The sequence below is a fragment of the Aspergillus brasiliensis genome, assembly GCF_001889945.1.
Source record: "Aspergillus brasiliensis CBS 101740 unplaced genomic scaffold ASPBRscaffold_16, whole genome shotgun sequence".
NCBI classification, from domain to species: domain Eukaryota; kingdom Fungi; phylum Ascomycota; class Eurotiomycetes; order Eurotiales; family Aspergillaceae; genus Aspergillus; species Aspergillus brasiliensis.
In genome coordinates, this window is record NW_027137457.1 from 166,134 (window position 1) to 180,952 (window position 14,819).

Consider the following 14,819-nt stretch of genomic DNA (forward strand, 5'->3'; position numbering starts at 1 on the left):
TTCACAACTACGCCTCACCCTCAAACGACCAACCTTCAATCAATTCCGCAGCAGAATAAATCAATCAAAATGGCCTCCCTATCTCGCGTAACCCGCATCAGTACGTCCACCATCCTATCCCCTCACACCACCCCAAATAAGCAACCCAACCCAGCTAACCAACAAACCAACCAGACAACCCAGCCCTCTTGTACGCCCCTCCACCTTGACCTTCCACTTCCACCTCCCCTTCCCAACCCATCTAATCCGGGGCTCTCTAACCACCCAAAAACCACAGTATCTGCGACCTCCAAGAAAAATTCCGACATGCGATCCACGAATTCCCCAAAGTGTACGTCCCCTCTCCCTCCTCCCCAAATCCACCCACTCGCTCAACCCTCATATCCAAATAGTATAACAACAACAACCAAACTCCTCCGCGCCAGCACCGCCCTCAACATGCCCATCTACATAACCACTCAATCGCGGGCAAAACTCGGCCCTACCGTGCCCGAACTAACCACGCACCTTACATCATCCCATCCGCTGATCAAGGCGGACCTCGACAAGACGCTCTTCTCCATGATCACGCCCGAGATGGAAGCGTTACTTCCATCCCCCGAGAAGGGGGAGAAGGCATTGGATGTGATCATCGTGGGGATTGAGACGCATATCTGTGTGTTGCAGACGACGATGGATCTGTTGCGGAGAGGACATCGGGTGTATGTGTGTGTGGATGGGGTGAGTAGTGTGAATAAGGAGGAGAGGGGGGTGGCGGTGCAGAGGATGAGGGATGCGGGGGCGATAGTGACGACGAGTGAGAGTTTGTTGTTTGAGATGTTGGGGGATGCTGGACATGAGGGGTTTAGGGCAGTTAGTGGGTTGGTGAGGGAGATGAAGGAGGAGACTAAGGGGGCGGTGGAGGGATTGGCGAAGATCTGATTATTTTACTATATACTAGTATATGAGCTACGCTATTGATCTGAGAGAGAAGTATAGATGTATGGTTTAGTCAAGTCGGTATTGCGGTGTCGTTAACTAGACAAAGGTGCTGTCACCATATAAACGCGCAAGGCTCCCTAATTTGTTTCATTTAGGGGTCATTGCGGTCCGCCCTGGTGGCTGCGTAGTGTTGAGCCAACCAAATGCGGACGCGCCGCCAACGGGGTTGCTAGGCCACTGCTTGCTCGTGCGTGTCCCATCCGGTGACGCTCGGGTCGACGCGGGCTGGGATGGCCCCGAGGTAGCCGCATAATCGGTACCACAACTACTAGGAGCGGTGGTGGCTTGAGCCACTCGTGTGGAGGACTTTGAAGGCCGCAGTACTTTCATAGTACGGCCACGGGTGGCCTTGCCCGCTGCAGAAGCATTCGGGTCTGACTTGGGATCGCGTTTCCACGAGCCCCAGACTCCGGCTGCCTCCACCCGTGCCGGGCCACTTGCTTGGGCGTCGACTTCTGTGCCGGACTTCTGTTCTTTCTGGGTATCAGTGTCTGTTGACGCCTCTTGGGTCTCCGGGCGAGCCTTTCGACTCTCCTCGGACCCCTCAAGAGACTCTCTTGCAGAGGCAGACGTGGAGGTAGCCCGGCGAGAGAGGCTGGCAGGACGTCCAATCACGCCAAACGTTGCATGGCCGTTCGTATCCGCCTGAATGTCTTCATGCACAGAACGAGCCTTCCGCCCAAGGCGGGTGGCATCCGACATCGTAGACAACGACTTGAAGACCGAATCATCTTCAGGGCGCACCAAGGGAATGGACACCTTGTTCCGCTCATCGTCGACCATGATGATCTTGTCTTGTGAAAACAGCACGTCAGCGTTGTGGGACCGGAGGACGTCGCTTCCCAGAACAATCTGGATCGCAGTGTCACCGGGATCAACCTCGCGAACTAAGAACCGAACGGTCAACGTAGGCACCTGAGGTTCGGGGCTGCTGGACCGCGAAGAGGCTTGGTGCACACTAGCCTCGGGAAGGTAAATTGGGAGCTTGATGTACTGCACATCTCCATCGTACACCACTTGATCGGCCAACCCAAGCGTCTGGATCATAGGGGATCCTAATGCCGAGGTGTAGGAGCCCGAGCAGACAGCAGCATACAAGAGTGAATCATTGGAGAAAGTGGTTGTCAGCCAGCATCGAATGATGCATGGCACAGGGCCCAGGAGGAACAGTCCAGGCGGAGGAATGAGAGGAGAACCACCGATAGAGCTCATCATCCTGCTAGTTGTCTCAAGGCCCAGACTGTTGGTACGAGCGGAGTGATGGGAGTAACCGGAAGAGCTTTGCCTCCCATCTGACCGATGAGACAAGGACCGCTCCGTCAGGGGGTGGCTCCCGAGACCGCTGCCGGTGCGGAGTGGCAGCTCACTGCTAGATCGATTGGCCTGCCCGTAGTACCCATGGATGGCACTTTCATCGAACCTAACACTGTTTGCCCTGGACGTGCCTCGGCGCGGCTCATCTTCATTGTCGAGACCCATTGTAGTGACGGCCCCGTGATGGTGTCCCTGATCGAAACCTCTGAAAGTGTCCGCGGGAGTATGGAAGACCGGCTCTACAGAAGACAGCGCATCAGCCATGCTCAAACCACATGCTTGCGAAGATCCAGAAGAAGAAACTGTATCACACACCTGTGGGGATTGTGCCCCCAACGGAGCTAGGAAACGGCGACAAAGGACCCCAAACGCTCCTCAGCCTTGCATCCTCGTCCCTCCGCCGTTCCAGTCTCGCGATACGCTCCGCTTGTTCAAACTGCGTGGCGTGGAGCTCCTTCAGCTCTTCGAAGACGCGCCAGATATCGTCGCGGGAGGCAAAGGGATACTGGGCATCCATATCCAGGCGGAAGTAACACGAGGCGCTGGATGTGGCGACACACGAGAACGTTCAATAGCAAAAAAAGGCTGTAAGGTTTCCACACCAGACCGGATCGACCAAACCCGTTTACCAACCAACACCTTTCACTCCTCTGCAATATCTGCTATACTAAGCCAGCTGCTTCTGATAGCCCGCTTTATCCTCAAAATCCTCCTCCCTCGTGCTGTGTGACGGCCAAACGGCCGTCCACCCGGTTTGCTAAGTATGGATATCCGCGAAGTCGATCAAAGACATATACAAATTTTTATTGGCGGAGGTACTGTGGTAGTAAGCTGAGCGATCGTGCCACACAAACGACGTCGGGAGGAAGGAAGAGGCGGGAGGCGTTTATGGTATACGAGGACGGAAAGTTGGTCAAGATGGCGGGAATGCAGGATAGAACCAAGCGACAGTGAAGTTGTTCCAAAGTTCAAAGAGCTTATTATAGAGAGCCGTAAATCAATGTAACTCGTGTGAAGCGCTGTACTCAAGGATATGTAACGGATTTTGCGCGGTGGTCGCTTTCGTGAAGGGGATCGAGGGAGGCGAGGAATGGGCGGGTGGATTCTCTGGGGATGGTCTTTGCGGAGGGGGTCAAAGGGGAAGAATGTCGCTAAAAGAGAGGCACGGGCAGTTTACTTGATCGCGAGGAGCGTGGAGCGGATAAGTCGTCGAGAGGATGGCAGAGAAGCACAGATGGAGAGGAATAGGACAGAATGGGGGGGGAAAGAGAAGATGAAGGCAGGAAGTTGCCGTCGGACCGGATTTCATGAGGGGATCGCAATCCATCGCCCGCCAGCCAACCAGCAGCCGCCATGCACTGGATCTAGACCGCTTTCATCCAAAGCCTCATGCTACTATTCATTCATTGTAAATAAAACCCAAGACAATGGTATCAACGGGTTCATTTGCTTCTGATTTGTAACTCTGAATTCACAATGAATACAGCTAACTGCAACGGTGCTGTAATCTATCGAAATTTACCTTTGTGCCTCGGTTCATTAACCCCTAGATGCTAGTAGTATTCTCTATATATGTTTGCCCTTCTCAGACACCCACAGCAGTAGCATCCCCAAATCACGTCTATAAACACAACTTACCTTCCAAGCACTTATTTCGGCGCCAACGACCAACTAGGGAACACATATGGAAGCTTCTCTGGCACCTGATCCGGCCAGTTCTCCTGAATAGTCTTCATGACCTCCTCAAACACAATGCGATACCCATTCGCAGCCAAATGCAAACCATCCGTAAACAGACTAGCAAACTTCCCATCCTCAGGCAAATCCCTAGACCCAACCAGCGGCTGGCCCTCTTTCCACCCAACAGTCGACATGAACGCGCTCCAGACATCGGCAACAGGCAGCCCGAATTCCGCAGCGACTTCGCGCGCAGCTACACCGTACTTCCTGGCGTGCGCGTTCGTCCGAGTTGGATGGGGGTTCCCCTTCATAGCGTCAAACCCGGCCAATTGGTACTCGTTGATGGGGGGAGGAGTGATGATCATGATGCGGGGGTTCTGGGCCTTTGTGAGGGGGTGCTGGATGATGCGTCTGAGGTTTTCCTTATAGGTCTCGATGGGGACGTGCTGCTCGAACCCTGGGAGACTGGCGTCGTTGGCGCCGAACCAGATGGTCTGGCGGCTTTTTGATTAGCTATGAGGGAGTTAAGGAGGGTGTGCTGGAAGATGGTTACCATGAGTCGGACATTGGCGCGCTCTGGGGTAGGGAAGCACTTGGGGAAGGCTTTGACGGCATGGAGGGTGTTGTATCCGCTGTGGAAGAGTCAGTGGTGGTGGTGGTTGTTTGTTTGTTGCTTCAATTCTAGTATTGATGAACGTACGCTAATCCACGGTTCACCACGTCCAAGCGGCGGCTGTAGGCTACGAGGTATCAGTATATGTCAATACGAAAGGGGGAATGGGATGATTGCATACCATTCTGCAATGCTGCGGAGAAGCCGAATCCCATGTCCTGGGCATTGGAATACTCGGTGATCGAGTCGCCAAAGAGGAAGAATTGGTCGTAGGGCGTGTAAGCGCCTTCTTCCTCAGCTGCTGCAACGGTGTTGGACATTGTGGTGTTTACTGATGGCGCACTTGCCTAGTGTAACAGTGTCTATGGGGAGGTAAAAGAAAGATGGAGCGAGAGAGTTGGTGAGTGCGGAGACTCGGGCGGGCGGAGGGGTCGCAGTATAACCAAAAGTCCGATAACCGATAAACGGAGGGGCGCCGGTTGATCAGTTTCTCCACCAACGAGCTGGCCCATAATCTGAGTGGCTTCTCAATTTTGGGATTGAGCTGTTTTGATTTTATATGACATGTATATACATTGTTTTTCATTGAGAGAATCATATACACAAAAGTAGCCCTTCGTGTCAAGACCAATTACGGCTGTCTGCACTCCCAGTTCTCCGCCGCATTTATGTCTCCCGAGCCTTTGAATTGAGCCTCGGCAGGATACACACACAATGGACGTTGGCGATAAACACCATCTCCTGCAATGTTCCAAGGGACATCCATCAAACCAGATGTGCCTCTGCAGTGACTGACTATGTCAGCAACAAAGGCGGCTGTAGACTTACTCCATTCTAGGAATCAGATAGAAGCGATAAAAGCCATCAGGGTTTATCCTCTTTGAACGTAAAATATTGACAGCCTAGTCATAAGATTAGATGCTCGACCCCGCAGCAATAGGCCAGAGTGACTAGCCATGATGATGGAGAAGCTTGCCACCTCTGTTATAGAAAGGAGGGAGGTTGTAGTCATCTGTCGTGGCATTGCGAAGGTTCCGTTCATCTGATAGCTTTATCAATTCGGGATCCCAGTCCTTCCATGTGCAGTCTTCGCTCAGCTGATGCACCCATTTGACATAGTCAGTACCCATGAGAAGAAACAGAGAAGAAATCAAGCCGCTTCACTCCCACTCGCTGCTTAGAGTAGAATGCAGGAAATCAAACGGGTCATTTTCTTCCATCCAGTCGTTGTGGAGCTTATAGACCGTTCTAATCTGCTCTGTAGTCAGGCAATTTGAAGGATCTTCGACATCTTCCGTACACAGGAGAGTTTCCGGAAGGAAGATACAAGCATCTGGGTTCATGACGATGTTGTTTTTCATCCGGTCCTGGGAACCACACTGGCGAAAACCTCATTGGCTAGAAGATCGCTGTTTGTCAGACTAATGATGTGGCAAGTCTGCTGGTGAGTCCAAATTATTGACAATCATGTTCCACAGTTAGAGATGAGCCGTCTACCAAGCGGAAACTCCAGCAATCACCTCGTCGTCATCAAGGAACATCTCAATCTCCTCGAGGCCCTACTTTCCACCCGCGGAACAGCCATTATAATAGCTGTGTGCAGTTGTCTTTCCATGATATTACTCCGTCAAATGGTCGTCATTGACGACCGCATCGTGGATTGCCCTGTATCCTCAGCTGGCAAGAGCTTTCTGATTATAGTAAGCCCACTCGGCGTTTGAGCTCTCTGGCCTGTATCTGTAGATTCAACAGTGAATCCATATCAAGAGTCGTCAATTTTTCCAGGTCATCATTTTATGAGCGACTCTGTGTTCTAGTCTGTATGGATGGTAATTGGCTGCAGCAATTCAGCCTTGAAGACAATTATAGTTATAGTCTGAAGAAGATCGAGAAGAAACACTTCATGGTGTTTGCAACTCTGCTATCTGCTGGTAAGTTGCTTTCCACGCTTAACCGTTCTGGTCGGGTTCGTCCGCAGGGATGCACGTTATCCCCGACTCCACTCTCGGAGATAAGGATCGTCGCATAATGCGTAGCATAGACATCACGGTGACATTTTCACTCGGCAGCTCTAATGGACGAAAGGAAGTTTGAGATATTTTATCCCTGCTCGGATACTCTGAAGAGCAATGATGGAAATCCGGGGGCCGGAGTAACTCTTAAGAATAGGTTTTCGCGAACCGGAGGATCAACATGGGGAAGAAATGCGGGGGAGACTGTTTCAGGGACTACAACGGAGATTGAGGTAAGTCCGTGATTCAATGAATTTCATTGTTGCTTCCTTTCTTCTGATTTCAAATCTCGCCGAGACTGAGAATGGACCTCGGTGAGCCTAGATACGAGTGTGGAGAGATTCGTGGGGTGTGGACTGTGGAGAGTGCGGAGGATGATCGTCAATTGATGATGTGGTATGGGGGAGATGATCCTCAGTTTTGTGACGCTGTTGGGTTGGCAGGCATATGTTTTTGGTGCAGCCAGTAACTACAGTCAGCTTTCAGCCTTACTAATCGATACAGTCGGGGTGTGTTTGCGCTGCTCTGGTGTCAATGGGTGTGGGAAAAGAGGCGTGGAGTGGAATTTAGTCAATATGAGTTGAATATCCCGCTGCAATGGTGGAAGGAACTGAAATATACCGAAGCAAAACATCACTTATGATGGCTTCCACAGGTGGTACTACTGACACGTACATAGCCCAGAACACAAACCCACACATCGTCCCCTTACAACATACATAGCATACTTCCCCATTCTCTCCTACCACAACACATCCACACAGAATCCACAAATACATCATACCGACATTACAGAACACCACAAATCCACAAACAAAGCACCACACTGCCACCTAGTGGAGACTAGAACAAGACACATAGTACGCCACACACCCTCACAACAACCCACCACCCAACAAGCACGAAACTCCTCACTGTTCCTCCTCCCCCACAAGTCCCTCCTCATCATCAAGAAGGAGCTAGTATCACGCCCCTCCTGGTGGGAATCGAAGGAATGCCCAACTATCCTTCCCACAGCGCCACGCTTCCTCGGCGTGGCGTCAACTATTGACTGACTGGCGTAAGCTGCGAGAGGCGCCACGACGGTGTGGGTTTGTGGGTGAGAGGAATGGACGAGCTGAGAGGGCGCTGATATTCAATTGTTCATAGTGTAATGGTATGTGGAGATCTAGGCTGATTCGAGATGTGGTTCTAGTTGCTGGATGTTTGGTAATCGGTCTGTGGTGCTTACTGTCTTGGTAGTGGGGTTGGTTCTATCTTACTGCCTCTTCAGCACAAGATACTCTCTCTCTCTCTCTCTCTCTCTCTCTGTGTGTGTGTGTGTGTGTGTGCATGTTGTGGATGTAAAAAGAAATTCATGTTGGTATAGAAAGGATTATGAGTGGTTTATAGACGGACGTGGTGGTAGTAGTTTCTACTCAATGAAGTATGTAAGTGCTTGCATTCAGGCTCGTGCTATTTCACGGTGGGCTATTGACTGGGTTCGAAAATTAGAATGCATTGGAGGCTTAGTGTCAACTACCGCTTGATAATTTAGTAGAGTAATGTTGTAATCTAAGATGTCGGTGTATTTTATATATAAAGCGTTACGGAAGATACCAAATTTACCAGCATGGTTGGCCATTCACTGATACGACTGTTCATAAAAAGAAAGTTATATTCAGGTCAAGTCATAAGAAATACATCTGTCGTAATATACACATCATGCTAATTGTGTTTGTGCCACTTCCTTCCAAACATATGCACGGCGATGACAGGCAAGAAGCTGACAGCAAACATCAACGCACTGGTCACACCTGAGCTGGCCGCAACACCAACGTTGTCGAACATGTCGGGGAACCTATGAAGTCAACGTTAGTCTATATTCCTTATTGCGAAATCCACGGCAATACGGTGACTCACCAGAAGGGACCAATGAACCCCCAAACCTGACGAACAAACGTGATAAAAACACCAACACTACCCGAATCTTCCGGATAGCAATCCACAGCATACGTGACCAGAACGGTCGTCACGAGCTGGTTACCAAAGGCAGCAATGGCCGTACCTATGATTGGTGACACAACCCAGTGGTCCGGAGCGGCTTGTTCAGTGCAGACCAGGAATACAATGGCACCGACAATAGTCAGTATCACACCGGGATAGCTGAGCCAGAGACGGTACTCGGGATCGGGTTTGTGTTGTATTTTGCGTGCACGTCGGGACATCCAGAAGTCAGACATGGAACCCCCAATCTGCTCTCCTAATACAGTGCCGATGATAACCCCGATGAACTGAAGACCCAGCTGCTCGGCATTGAGGCCAAACTTTGTTTGCAGGAGCTGAGGTACCTCTACTGTGATCATCACACTGCCGAACAAAAACACCATGGCATAAGCGCAGGCGGGAATCATCACGCTGGGCCGTGCGGCCATAGTCAAAGGGTGGATGAATTCGCGGAGTGTGAGTGGTGTTGGGTCAATGCGACGGAAGGATAGGTACTGAGCCTTGAAGTCGGACATGCCCTCGGTACTACCGCCAATGTAGCGGGTCTCAGGGCCAAAGAAGAGATACAGAATAAACTGAACACCGTTGGTGATGGCCAGCACCCAGAAAATCCAATGGTATCCTACACGGTATGTGATGAAACCGTAGATAAGGGGACCTGAAGAACCAGGTTAGCGGGAATAAAGGGTCATATTCTAGGCAAAACTGACCAACTGGAACACCCAGGGTGACCATCAATGTCCAGACACCTAGATAACGGCCTCTCTCCTTCTTAAAGAATGTTTCGGTAACAACAGCACTTCCAATAGCCGCTGCCGGAGAGATAAAGAAGGCCGTCAAGGCTCGACAGGCGGCCAAGGAAGCGTAAGTGTTACTCTTTGCACAACCCACATTGCATACCAAGCTGAGGATGGTAGACAAAAGGAAGATAGGGCGACGTCCGTAGCGATTAGCCAAAGGCTTCCAAAACAGAGGTGCACCTCCTAGGATCGCGATCTGAAGCGAAGTAAGGTAGCTTGCTCTTTGCATAGAGACCCCCAGATCTTCCGCGATACTTTCATAGGCAGGAATAATCGAGGCGGTGAATGTTCCCATGCAGGCGTGGAAGGCGACGAGGACGAGGTTGATCACTTTCTACAACAGATACATAGGGTCAGTAACCACAGATACAACTATGGAGATGGTGCACATACCTTCCAGGTAGGCCAGTTGTATGGGTCTGCGCCCGACGGACTCGGGATAGGATCCAGGTCCAAGGTTCCATGACGCTGCAGGAGGTATTCTCGATGAGAGGGTGAAAGGGAGGCCGCAGCAATTTCAGCATATGAAGTAGGTCCTTCCTCAACTTTCTCAAAGTATTCGCTGCTGTTCTTCTCGATGTGGGTCTCCTGGGTCTTTGGGGAGGGAGTAGACCGAACGCTCTCGGTCATTTCAATATTGGACATGATGCCTGCAACCAAGCCAGGAAGATGAAATAACTCTGACGGATCGGATGAGTCACAAGGAAAGAGAGGCAAGACAGCCACTCAGGTTGAGGAGAGTCTCTGGCGTTTGAGACCAAAAGGGGGTGAGGAAGAAGAAGTGACCTAGCGACCTGACAGGAAAAGAATCGGAGAACATGATAAGAGAGGCAAAGGTTTATATGGGGTCAGACATCGCTCGTCTAGCCTCCCTCACCATTCCCAGAGCTAGGACCACATCGTGAAAGCGCTAATACGCGACCAAGGGTGATTCTAGGCTGATCCATGATGGAAGACTGGAGAGACGTGTGTATCATCTCTGGGGTAGAGACCATTGGGGCAAAGATAGGAGATTGTGGAGAGAAACGTGGGGATCTTATGCTCCCCACAAACAAAAACGCCACGTGCAGGAAAGAAGAGCAATAGCCAGCAAATAAGATTAGTTGCCTCTGAGGCTGCTGTCAGAACCGTTGGGTGGCAAAGGAAGGCTATGGGCGCTCGCTTAAGCCAGCATCAGCCAGCATGTTTTAGGGGTGGAGATACTGGAGATACTTGCTTGCATGGGGTTAGCTTCCCCCGGACACTCGGCTTTAGTTACGATCGACTAACGACTAATCAAGCGATGGTCCTCCGGGGTAAACCAGGGTTGGTTCAACCCGGGGGTGGAGATTTCCATCACAGCAAGAATAAAGAAAAGACTAGGTACATCGATGTTGATGAGAATCAGAATCAGTGACATTGTTACTATGCGATTGAGATAAAAGGAGGTAATCTCGTATTTCCGATCCCCACAAAGCTTGATATCGGACTGGCTCAGAGATTACTGTGGAAATTCGCCGTCTGGTGCCAAAAACAACTACCCAGCGGGAAATGTGGCCTTCGAGCCGTCCGGTCAGCCAGGTGACCCCGTAGCGGCGATTAGACCGCCTTCAGCTTAGTGCATCCCCAGGATTGATGTTGATGAATAGCTCCAAGTGGTGAGTCTGAAGTGTGCGGAGCCTGATGCCCCGAATTTGCTTACGCACTGCTGAGAGATCCTTCCTCTCAACTGCCCCTTGCAATTGAGTGAAACCTGTGGGTTATGCGCCACATTCTTGAGCTATTTGAAACTGCAGCGAATAAAAGTTGCTTGGTTGATGACTATTTTCTTCTTGCCCTTCTACGAGCTACCATGGTTCAAGACACAAACACCCTTGCGACGAAGCGAGTGTTATATTTGAAAGCTCGAATAATTCACACAAGGAGTGGATACACAGACAGAGGATACTTTCAGACAGCAAGAAGCGACGGAAAACGCAGGTGTAAGCAACAACCACGCGGCTAAACAAGCAAATTTCGAGCTGATCCAATAACCCAATGCCCCTCTACAATGCTACAGACCAATCGGAGATTGAGTCTATACCATTCCGACCGGAGCCACAGTCGCTCATTTAAGCCGATTCATGATGTCGCGGTGGACGCCGCGGTCCCAGTCACGGGTGTTCCGGATGCTGTGATTGTCGAGCTCGATTGCACAACTGACACTGCCTCCGGAATCAATGTTGGGCCAGGCACCTCGTAAGTGGACAGTGACTGGTAGATATCGATGAGGATTCCGGGGTCCGTCGGGCTATACAACTCCGTACCGAGTACGCCGGAAGGTTCGGCAGTCCCTGACCCGGTTACCTGAAGATTGAAACACTGGGGATAATTCTGTGCCCCATTCTCACTGCCAGCCCCATGCAAAGCAATCAGTTCGTGGCGAAGGACGTAATATCCAGGGGCAATGTCTGGAGGGATCTCGACCAGCCATGTATTGTTGTCTGCGATCAACTGGTCATCTCCCCAAATGCCAGGCACGCTCGAGTCATCAACAAGGCCAACGCCGTCAATTTTGAAGAACTCCAATGTGGTCTTGTCCACGGTTTCGCAGCTCGAGCCACAGTTTGCAAGATAGCTAATGACTGGGCCATGGTGGCTGTCAGGCCATGTGGTCCATTGAAGGCTGATCTTGTCTCCTGCAGCAATAACTGCATGACCCTCGGCGTTAGTGGCATCCAGGTGGCAGATAATATCATCCGTGCCATATTCTTCGGGCGTAATGAATCCGTTCGCAGTGTTGGGTGTCTGCCATGCGACTACCACAGGAGGATCTGAATTGTAGGGATCTGAGTTGATGTCCCAGCCGCGGTAGGAGACACCATTGATGACAATATTGCTCACATGGCCGTGAGCAGCTATCTTAGCAGTAAGGGAGAGGAGGGTCGTCAGACGAGCGAAGGTAATTATTTGCTTCATCCTGATGCTAAAGAGATAGTGGGAGATTTCCGATGCCTGATGCTTAAGGCGCTTCTCTGGTTTGGCTCGTCAGTTCGTCGGCAGGACATAAGCTGACTTTATATCTTCCTCCGTGTCCAGGGATCGAGTATAGCCGTCCTCACCTTAGCCATCCAAATTGCCTATTCTGCCCGTCTCAATTGCGACTATTTCGATTCCACAATGAGATTTATCCGTGAATAGAGCATCGCATCTATCTCTCGAACCGGAGCCTACCAATTCCCGCATGCTCTGGAAGAATCGCCGTTACCAAAAGGGCATTCAACAAATCAGAGTCATATTCCGTTGCGCTCAATGAAGGCCAAGACAGGAGCACAACCTTCTGGTCTTGCTGGACATATGATGTGACGCCGACCATGGATTGATGAGACCGGAACATGAGGTACAGCAGCGGTCGTTTAGCTGCCTGAAGACATCACCGTTCAATAGCATAGCAGAACCCTCATCATGCCCAGAATTATGTGACAACAAGCAGCACTCTCCTGCCGATCTATTCCGATTCCTCCACGGATATTATTGCCAAGATGCACAGGCGGAGGTTGAAGCACTACCGCGTCCGCTTCCAGATAGGAAAGTATCTATGTCCAGATGCTTTGTTCGCATATCCGATAATAGGAGGCCTTGAAGAGGACATTGAGCGTCCAAGATGCTCATGCTGGTCGGCCTACAGACCATATCAAGGACTAATAGTAGTAATCGTCAAGACGCAAAGAGACTGCCGAATCTTCCGACTATGCTAGTAGCTTCACTGATGTGAAGAAAGTATCTAGGCAGGGTAAGTCATCAACTTTAATGTCAACCCACGGCGCAAATACAGGTCTAGTGCAGGGATCAGGGAAAAACGGATATGCGGGATGGCTTCCGAGTCCATCGCAGGCTCGATCTCTTGGCCTTCATCATCTGATGCAAGCAAAGAGCCTATACTGCAGAATCGGCATACAACCACATCTAAAGGCCACGCAGAGGAATAACCGCCGGATAAAGAGGGCATGTCGGAGCTTCTAGGAGGACAGCAAAATATCGTAATCAGTGTTCTGACAAAATCAGTTTCACGTAACAACATACTGCTTTTTGGCGGTGACACTCCTAGTTTGGTGCTCATGCATATATTTACCATCGACTACCGCCATAGTAGTTTGCTACTGCTACTGCTACTGTTACTGCTACTGCTACTATGAGAGGTTGTGAGGACAGGCTTATATAGTAGTATGTCACAGACACGGTAGTAAGTCGAATAACCGTTGCTCTAACTCGCGAACACGAGTCCGCTAGATAGTATTCATCCATATTGCATGCAGTGTTTGCTTATTGATTGCCAGGAGCTCATACTATTTGCCTTAGACCCCATCTATACTACTCAAGCCAAACATCAATCTATGTCAAGCATAATCAGCCTATAAGGAAATCACACCAACGATTTTAATGTCCTCAACAGAGCAGAACAGAATGCCTCTGATTATAGCAGACTCGAAACTAACGAAGTATACTTTGTTCAGCTCTATGAAAAATTTAATGCAAGGACACCCCAGTGTACTCAATTCCAAGTATATAACACTAGATAATGAAAATTTATTCTACCTTTTCTTTTGTCAATCTATCACATAGAGCTTTTCTCTTAGTTCCAAAAAATCGTGTCAGCCATGGTACCCACAAACCCTTCATTGTTAGGTCTTTGACTCACCCCCAGATTCTCTCTTCCGCAGCAGATATAGGCAGTATCAGCTAGCGCCGCAAGCTGTATGATGAAGCGAACGCATATCATCGTAAAGATAATGTCCATGGCTTCTTATAAAATACTGTCTCTTTACCGCACCTCACATCGCAACTTGTAGAGAAAGAAATACTGTCTAATTGTGATGCAGACGCCCTCCGATCCGGCTTCGAATATTGTCATGATTGATATGACATTCAGATCATTACTACCCTCACATGTCTACAGCAATGATTTACAGAAGATTGAAACCAAGTACTATCTACTAGTGTTGATCTATCATCCTTATAATCAGCCTGTCCTCTAACTAACCCCGGAGCGCCCACGGCATTCACCTCTCCTCACCCCACCCATAAACTGACCTGTAACTTCAGACTCTTGAAGCACCCTCATACTACTCTTAGATCACACATCTCTAAGCACCGGTCATCTTCCTACCCTACAATGTACATTGTGCTCAGATGCCGCTGAGTACTTATGATTTTGGTGCTCTGGACTCCGTGTGATAGGATTGATAATACTAGGCATGAACATCCAGAATTGGAGAGTGGGGGGTAGATAGGTACTAGGTGAGGGGAAGTTTCAGTATGCGGAGACGATAATATATTTGTTTGTATGCGGGAGGTTTCATGGCGGTTTCATGGGTTCCGTGGGTGTGATAAATACGGATTGCTCTTTTGCTTGGTTTCAGGATTAAGAGCCCTTGTTTCAGGATAGCTAGTTGCTTTGAAGGAGATAGAATATAT

At 49.9% G+C, this 14,819-nt stretch overlaps 8 protein-coding genes across 8 annotated transcripts; 2 read left to right on the forward strand and 6 right to left on the reverse strand.

Annotated features, from left to right (window-relative positions):
• Positions 1–69: 69 nt before the first annotated feature.
• On the forward strand, positions 70–921 carry ASPBRDRAFT_135723 (putative isochorismatase family hydrolase; the record flags this gene model as incomplete). Its single annotated transcript, XM_067618721.1, has 4 exons — positions 70–100; positions 175–190; positions 278–331; positions 393–921. The coding sequence occupies 4 exons, from the start codon at positions 70–72 to the stop codon at positions 919–921; spliced, it is 630 nt and encodes a 209-aa protein (XP_067474587.1).
• Positions 922–1,068: 147 nt separating this feature from the next.
• On the reverse strand, positions 1,069–2,812 carry ASPBRDRAFT_58910 (uncharacterized protein; the record flags this gene model as incomplete). The annotated part of the gene is made up of 2 exons (XM_067627973.1): positions 1,069–2,534; positions 2,611–2,812. 2 exons carry the CDS (start codon positions 2,810–2,812, stop codon positions 1,069–1,071), a joined length of 1,668 nt encoding a protein of 555 aa, XP_067474588.1.
• An 875-nt stretch (positions 2,813–3,687) lies between these two features.
• On the reverse strand, positions 3,688–4,985 carry ASPBRDRAFT_47889 (SGNH/GDSL hydrolase family protein). The gene is made up of 4 exons (XM_067625973.1): positions 4,770–4,985; positions 4,676–4,715; positions 4,529–4,607; positions 3,688–4,469 (listed from the first exon to the last, which is right to left on the reverse strand). The coding sequence occupies exons 1-4, from the start codon at positions 4,906–4,908 to the stop codon at positions 3,945–3,947; spliced, it is 783 nt and encodes a 260-aa protein (XP_067474589.1). The 5' UTR covers positions 4,909–4,985; the 3' UTR covers positions 3,688–3,944.
• A 114-nt stretch (positions 4,986–5,099) lies between these two features.
• On the reverse strand, positions 5,100–6,207 carry ASPBRDRAFT_47890 (uncharacterized protein). The gene has a single exon (XM_067625974.1). The coding sequence runs from the start codon at positions 5,716–5,718 to the stop codon at positions 5,539–5,541; it is 180 nt and encodes a 59-aa protein (XP_067474590.1). The 5' UTR covers positions 5,719–6,207; the 3' UTR covers positions 5,100–5,538.
• ASPBRDRAFT_339738 (uncharacterized protein) lies at positions 5,896–7,042 on the forward strand. Its single transcript, XM_067623178.1, has 4 exons — positions 5,896–6,288; positions 6,432–6,519; positions 6,658–6,833; positions 6,904–7,042. The coding sequence occupies exons 1-4, from the start codon at positions 6,073–6,075 to the stop codon at positions 6,916–6,918; spliced, it is 495 nt and encodes a 164-aa protein (XP_067474591.1). The 5' UTR covers positions 5,896–6,072; the 3' UTR covers positions 6,919–7,042.
• Positions 7,043–8,215: 1,173 nt separating this feature from the next.
• Positions 8,216–10,484, reverse strand: ASPBRDRAFT_47892 (putative MFS transporter). The gene is made up of 4 exons (XM_067625975.1): positions 9,780–10,484; positions 9,297–9,720; positions 8,503–9,244; positions 8,216–8,440 (listed from the first exon to the last, which is right to left on the reverse strand). Exons 1-4 carry the CDS (start codon positions 10,029–10,031, stop codon positions 8,308–8,310), a joined length of 1,551 nt encoding a protein of 516 aa, XP_067474592.1. The 5' UTR covers positions 10,032–10,484; the 3' UTR covers positions 8,216–8,307.
• A 1,002-nt stretch (positions 10,485–11,486) lies between these two features.
• ASPBRDRAFT_135809 (putative endo-1,4-beta-glucanase) lies at positions 11,487–12,323 on the reverse strand (the record flags this gene model as incomplete). The annotated part of the gene is made up of 1 exon (XM_067618728.1): positions 11,487–12,323. One exon carries the CDS (start codon positions 12,321–12,323, stop codon positions 11,487–11,489), a length of 837 nt encoding a protein of 278 aa, XP_067474593.1.
• A 1,090-nt stretch (positions 12,324–13,413) lies between these two features.
• On the reverse strand, positions 13,414–13,920 carry ASPBRDRAFT_47893 (uncharacterized protein). The gene has a single exon (XM_067625976.1). The coding sequence runs from the start codon at positions 13,647–13,649 to the stop codon at positions 13,473–13,475; it is 177 nt and encodes a 58-aa protein (XP_067474594.1). The 5' UTR covers positions 13,650–13,920; the 3' UTR covers positions 13,414–13,472.
• Between the last annotated feature and the right edge of the window lie 899 nt (positions 13,921–14,819).

Excerpts from the sequence above, each read along its gene's own strand:
- ASPBRDRAFT_339738 (XM_067623178.1), top strand. The coding sequence starts at position 6,073 with ATGAGCCGTCTACCAAGCGGAAACTCCAGCAATCACCTCGTCGTCATC. Across the intron at positions 6,289-6,431 it reads GCAAGAGCTTTCTGATTATA|CAATTCAGCCTTGAAGACAA; the intron begins GTAAGCCCACTC and ends AATTGGCTGCAG. Across the intron at positions 6,520-6,657 it reads TGCAACTCTGCTATCTGCTG|CTCTAATGGACGAAAGGAAG; the intron begins GTAAGTTGCTTT and ends TTCACTCGGCAG.
- ASPBRDRAFT_47889 (XM_067625973.1), bottom strand. The coding sequence starts at position 4,908 with ATGTCCAACACCGTTGCAGCAGCTGAGGAAGAAGGCGCTTACACGCCC. Across the intron at positions 4,716-4,769 it reads CTCCGCAGCATTGCAGAATG|CCTACAGCCGCCGCTTGGAC; the intron begins GTATGCAATCAT and ends GATACCTCGTAG. Across the intron at positions 4,470-4,528 it reads GCGCCAATGTCCGACTCATG|ACCATCTGGTTCGGCGCCAA; the intron begins GTAACCATCTTC and ends AAAAGCCGCCAG.
- ASPBRDRAFT_47892 (XM_067625975.1), bottom strand. The coding sequence starts at position 10,031 with ATGTCCAATATTGAAATGACCGAGAGCGTTCGGTCTACTCCCTCCCCA. Across the intron at positions 9,721-9,779 it reads ACAACTGGCCTACCTGGAAG|AAAGTGATCAACCTCGTCCT; the intron begins GTATGTGCACCA and ends TATCTGTTGTAG. Across the intron at positions 9,245-9,296 it reads CACCCTGGGTGTTCCAGTTG|GTCCCCTTATCTACGGTTTC; the intron begins GTCAGTTTTGCC and ends CTGGTTCTTCAG.
- ASPBRDRAFT_47890 (XM_067625974.1), bottom strand. The coding sequence starts at position 5,718 with ATGGGTACTGACTATGTCAAATGGGTGCATCAGCTGAGCGAAGACTGC.
- ASPBRDRAFT_47893 (XM_067625976.1), bottom strand. The coding sequence starts at position 13,649 with ATGGATGAATACTATCTAGCGGACTCGTGTTCGCGAGTTAGAGCAACG.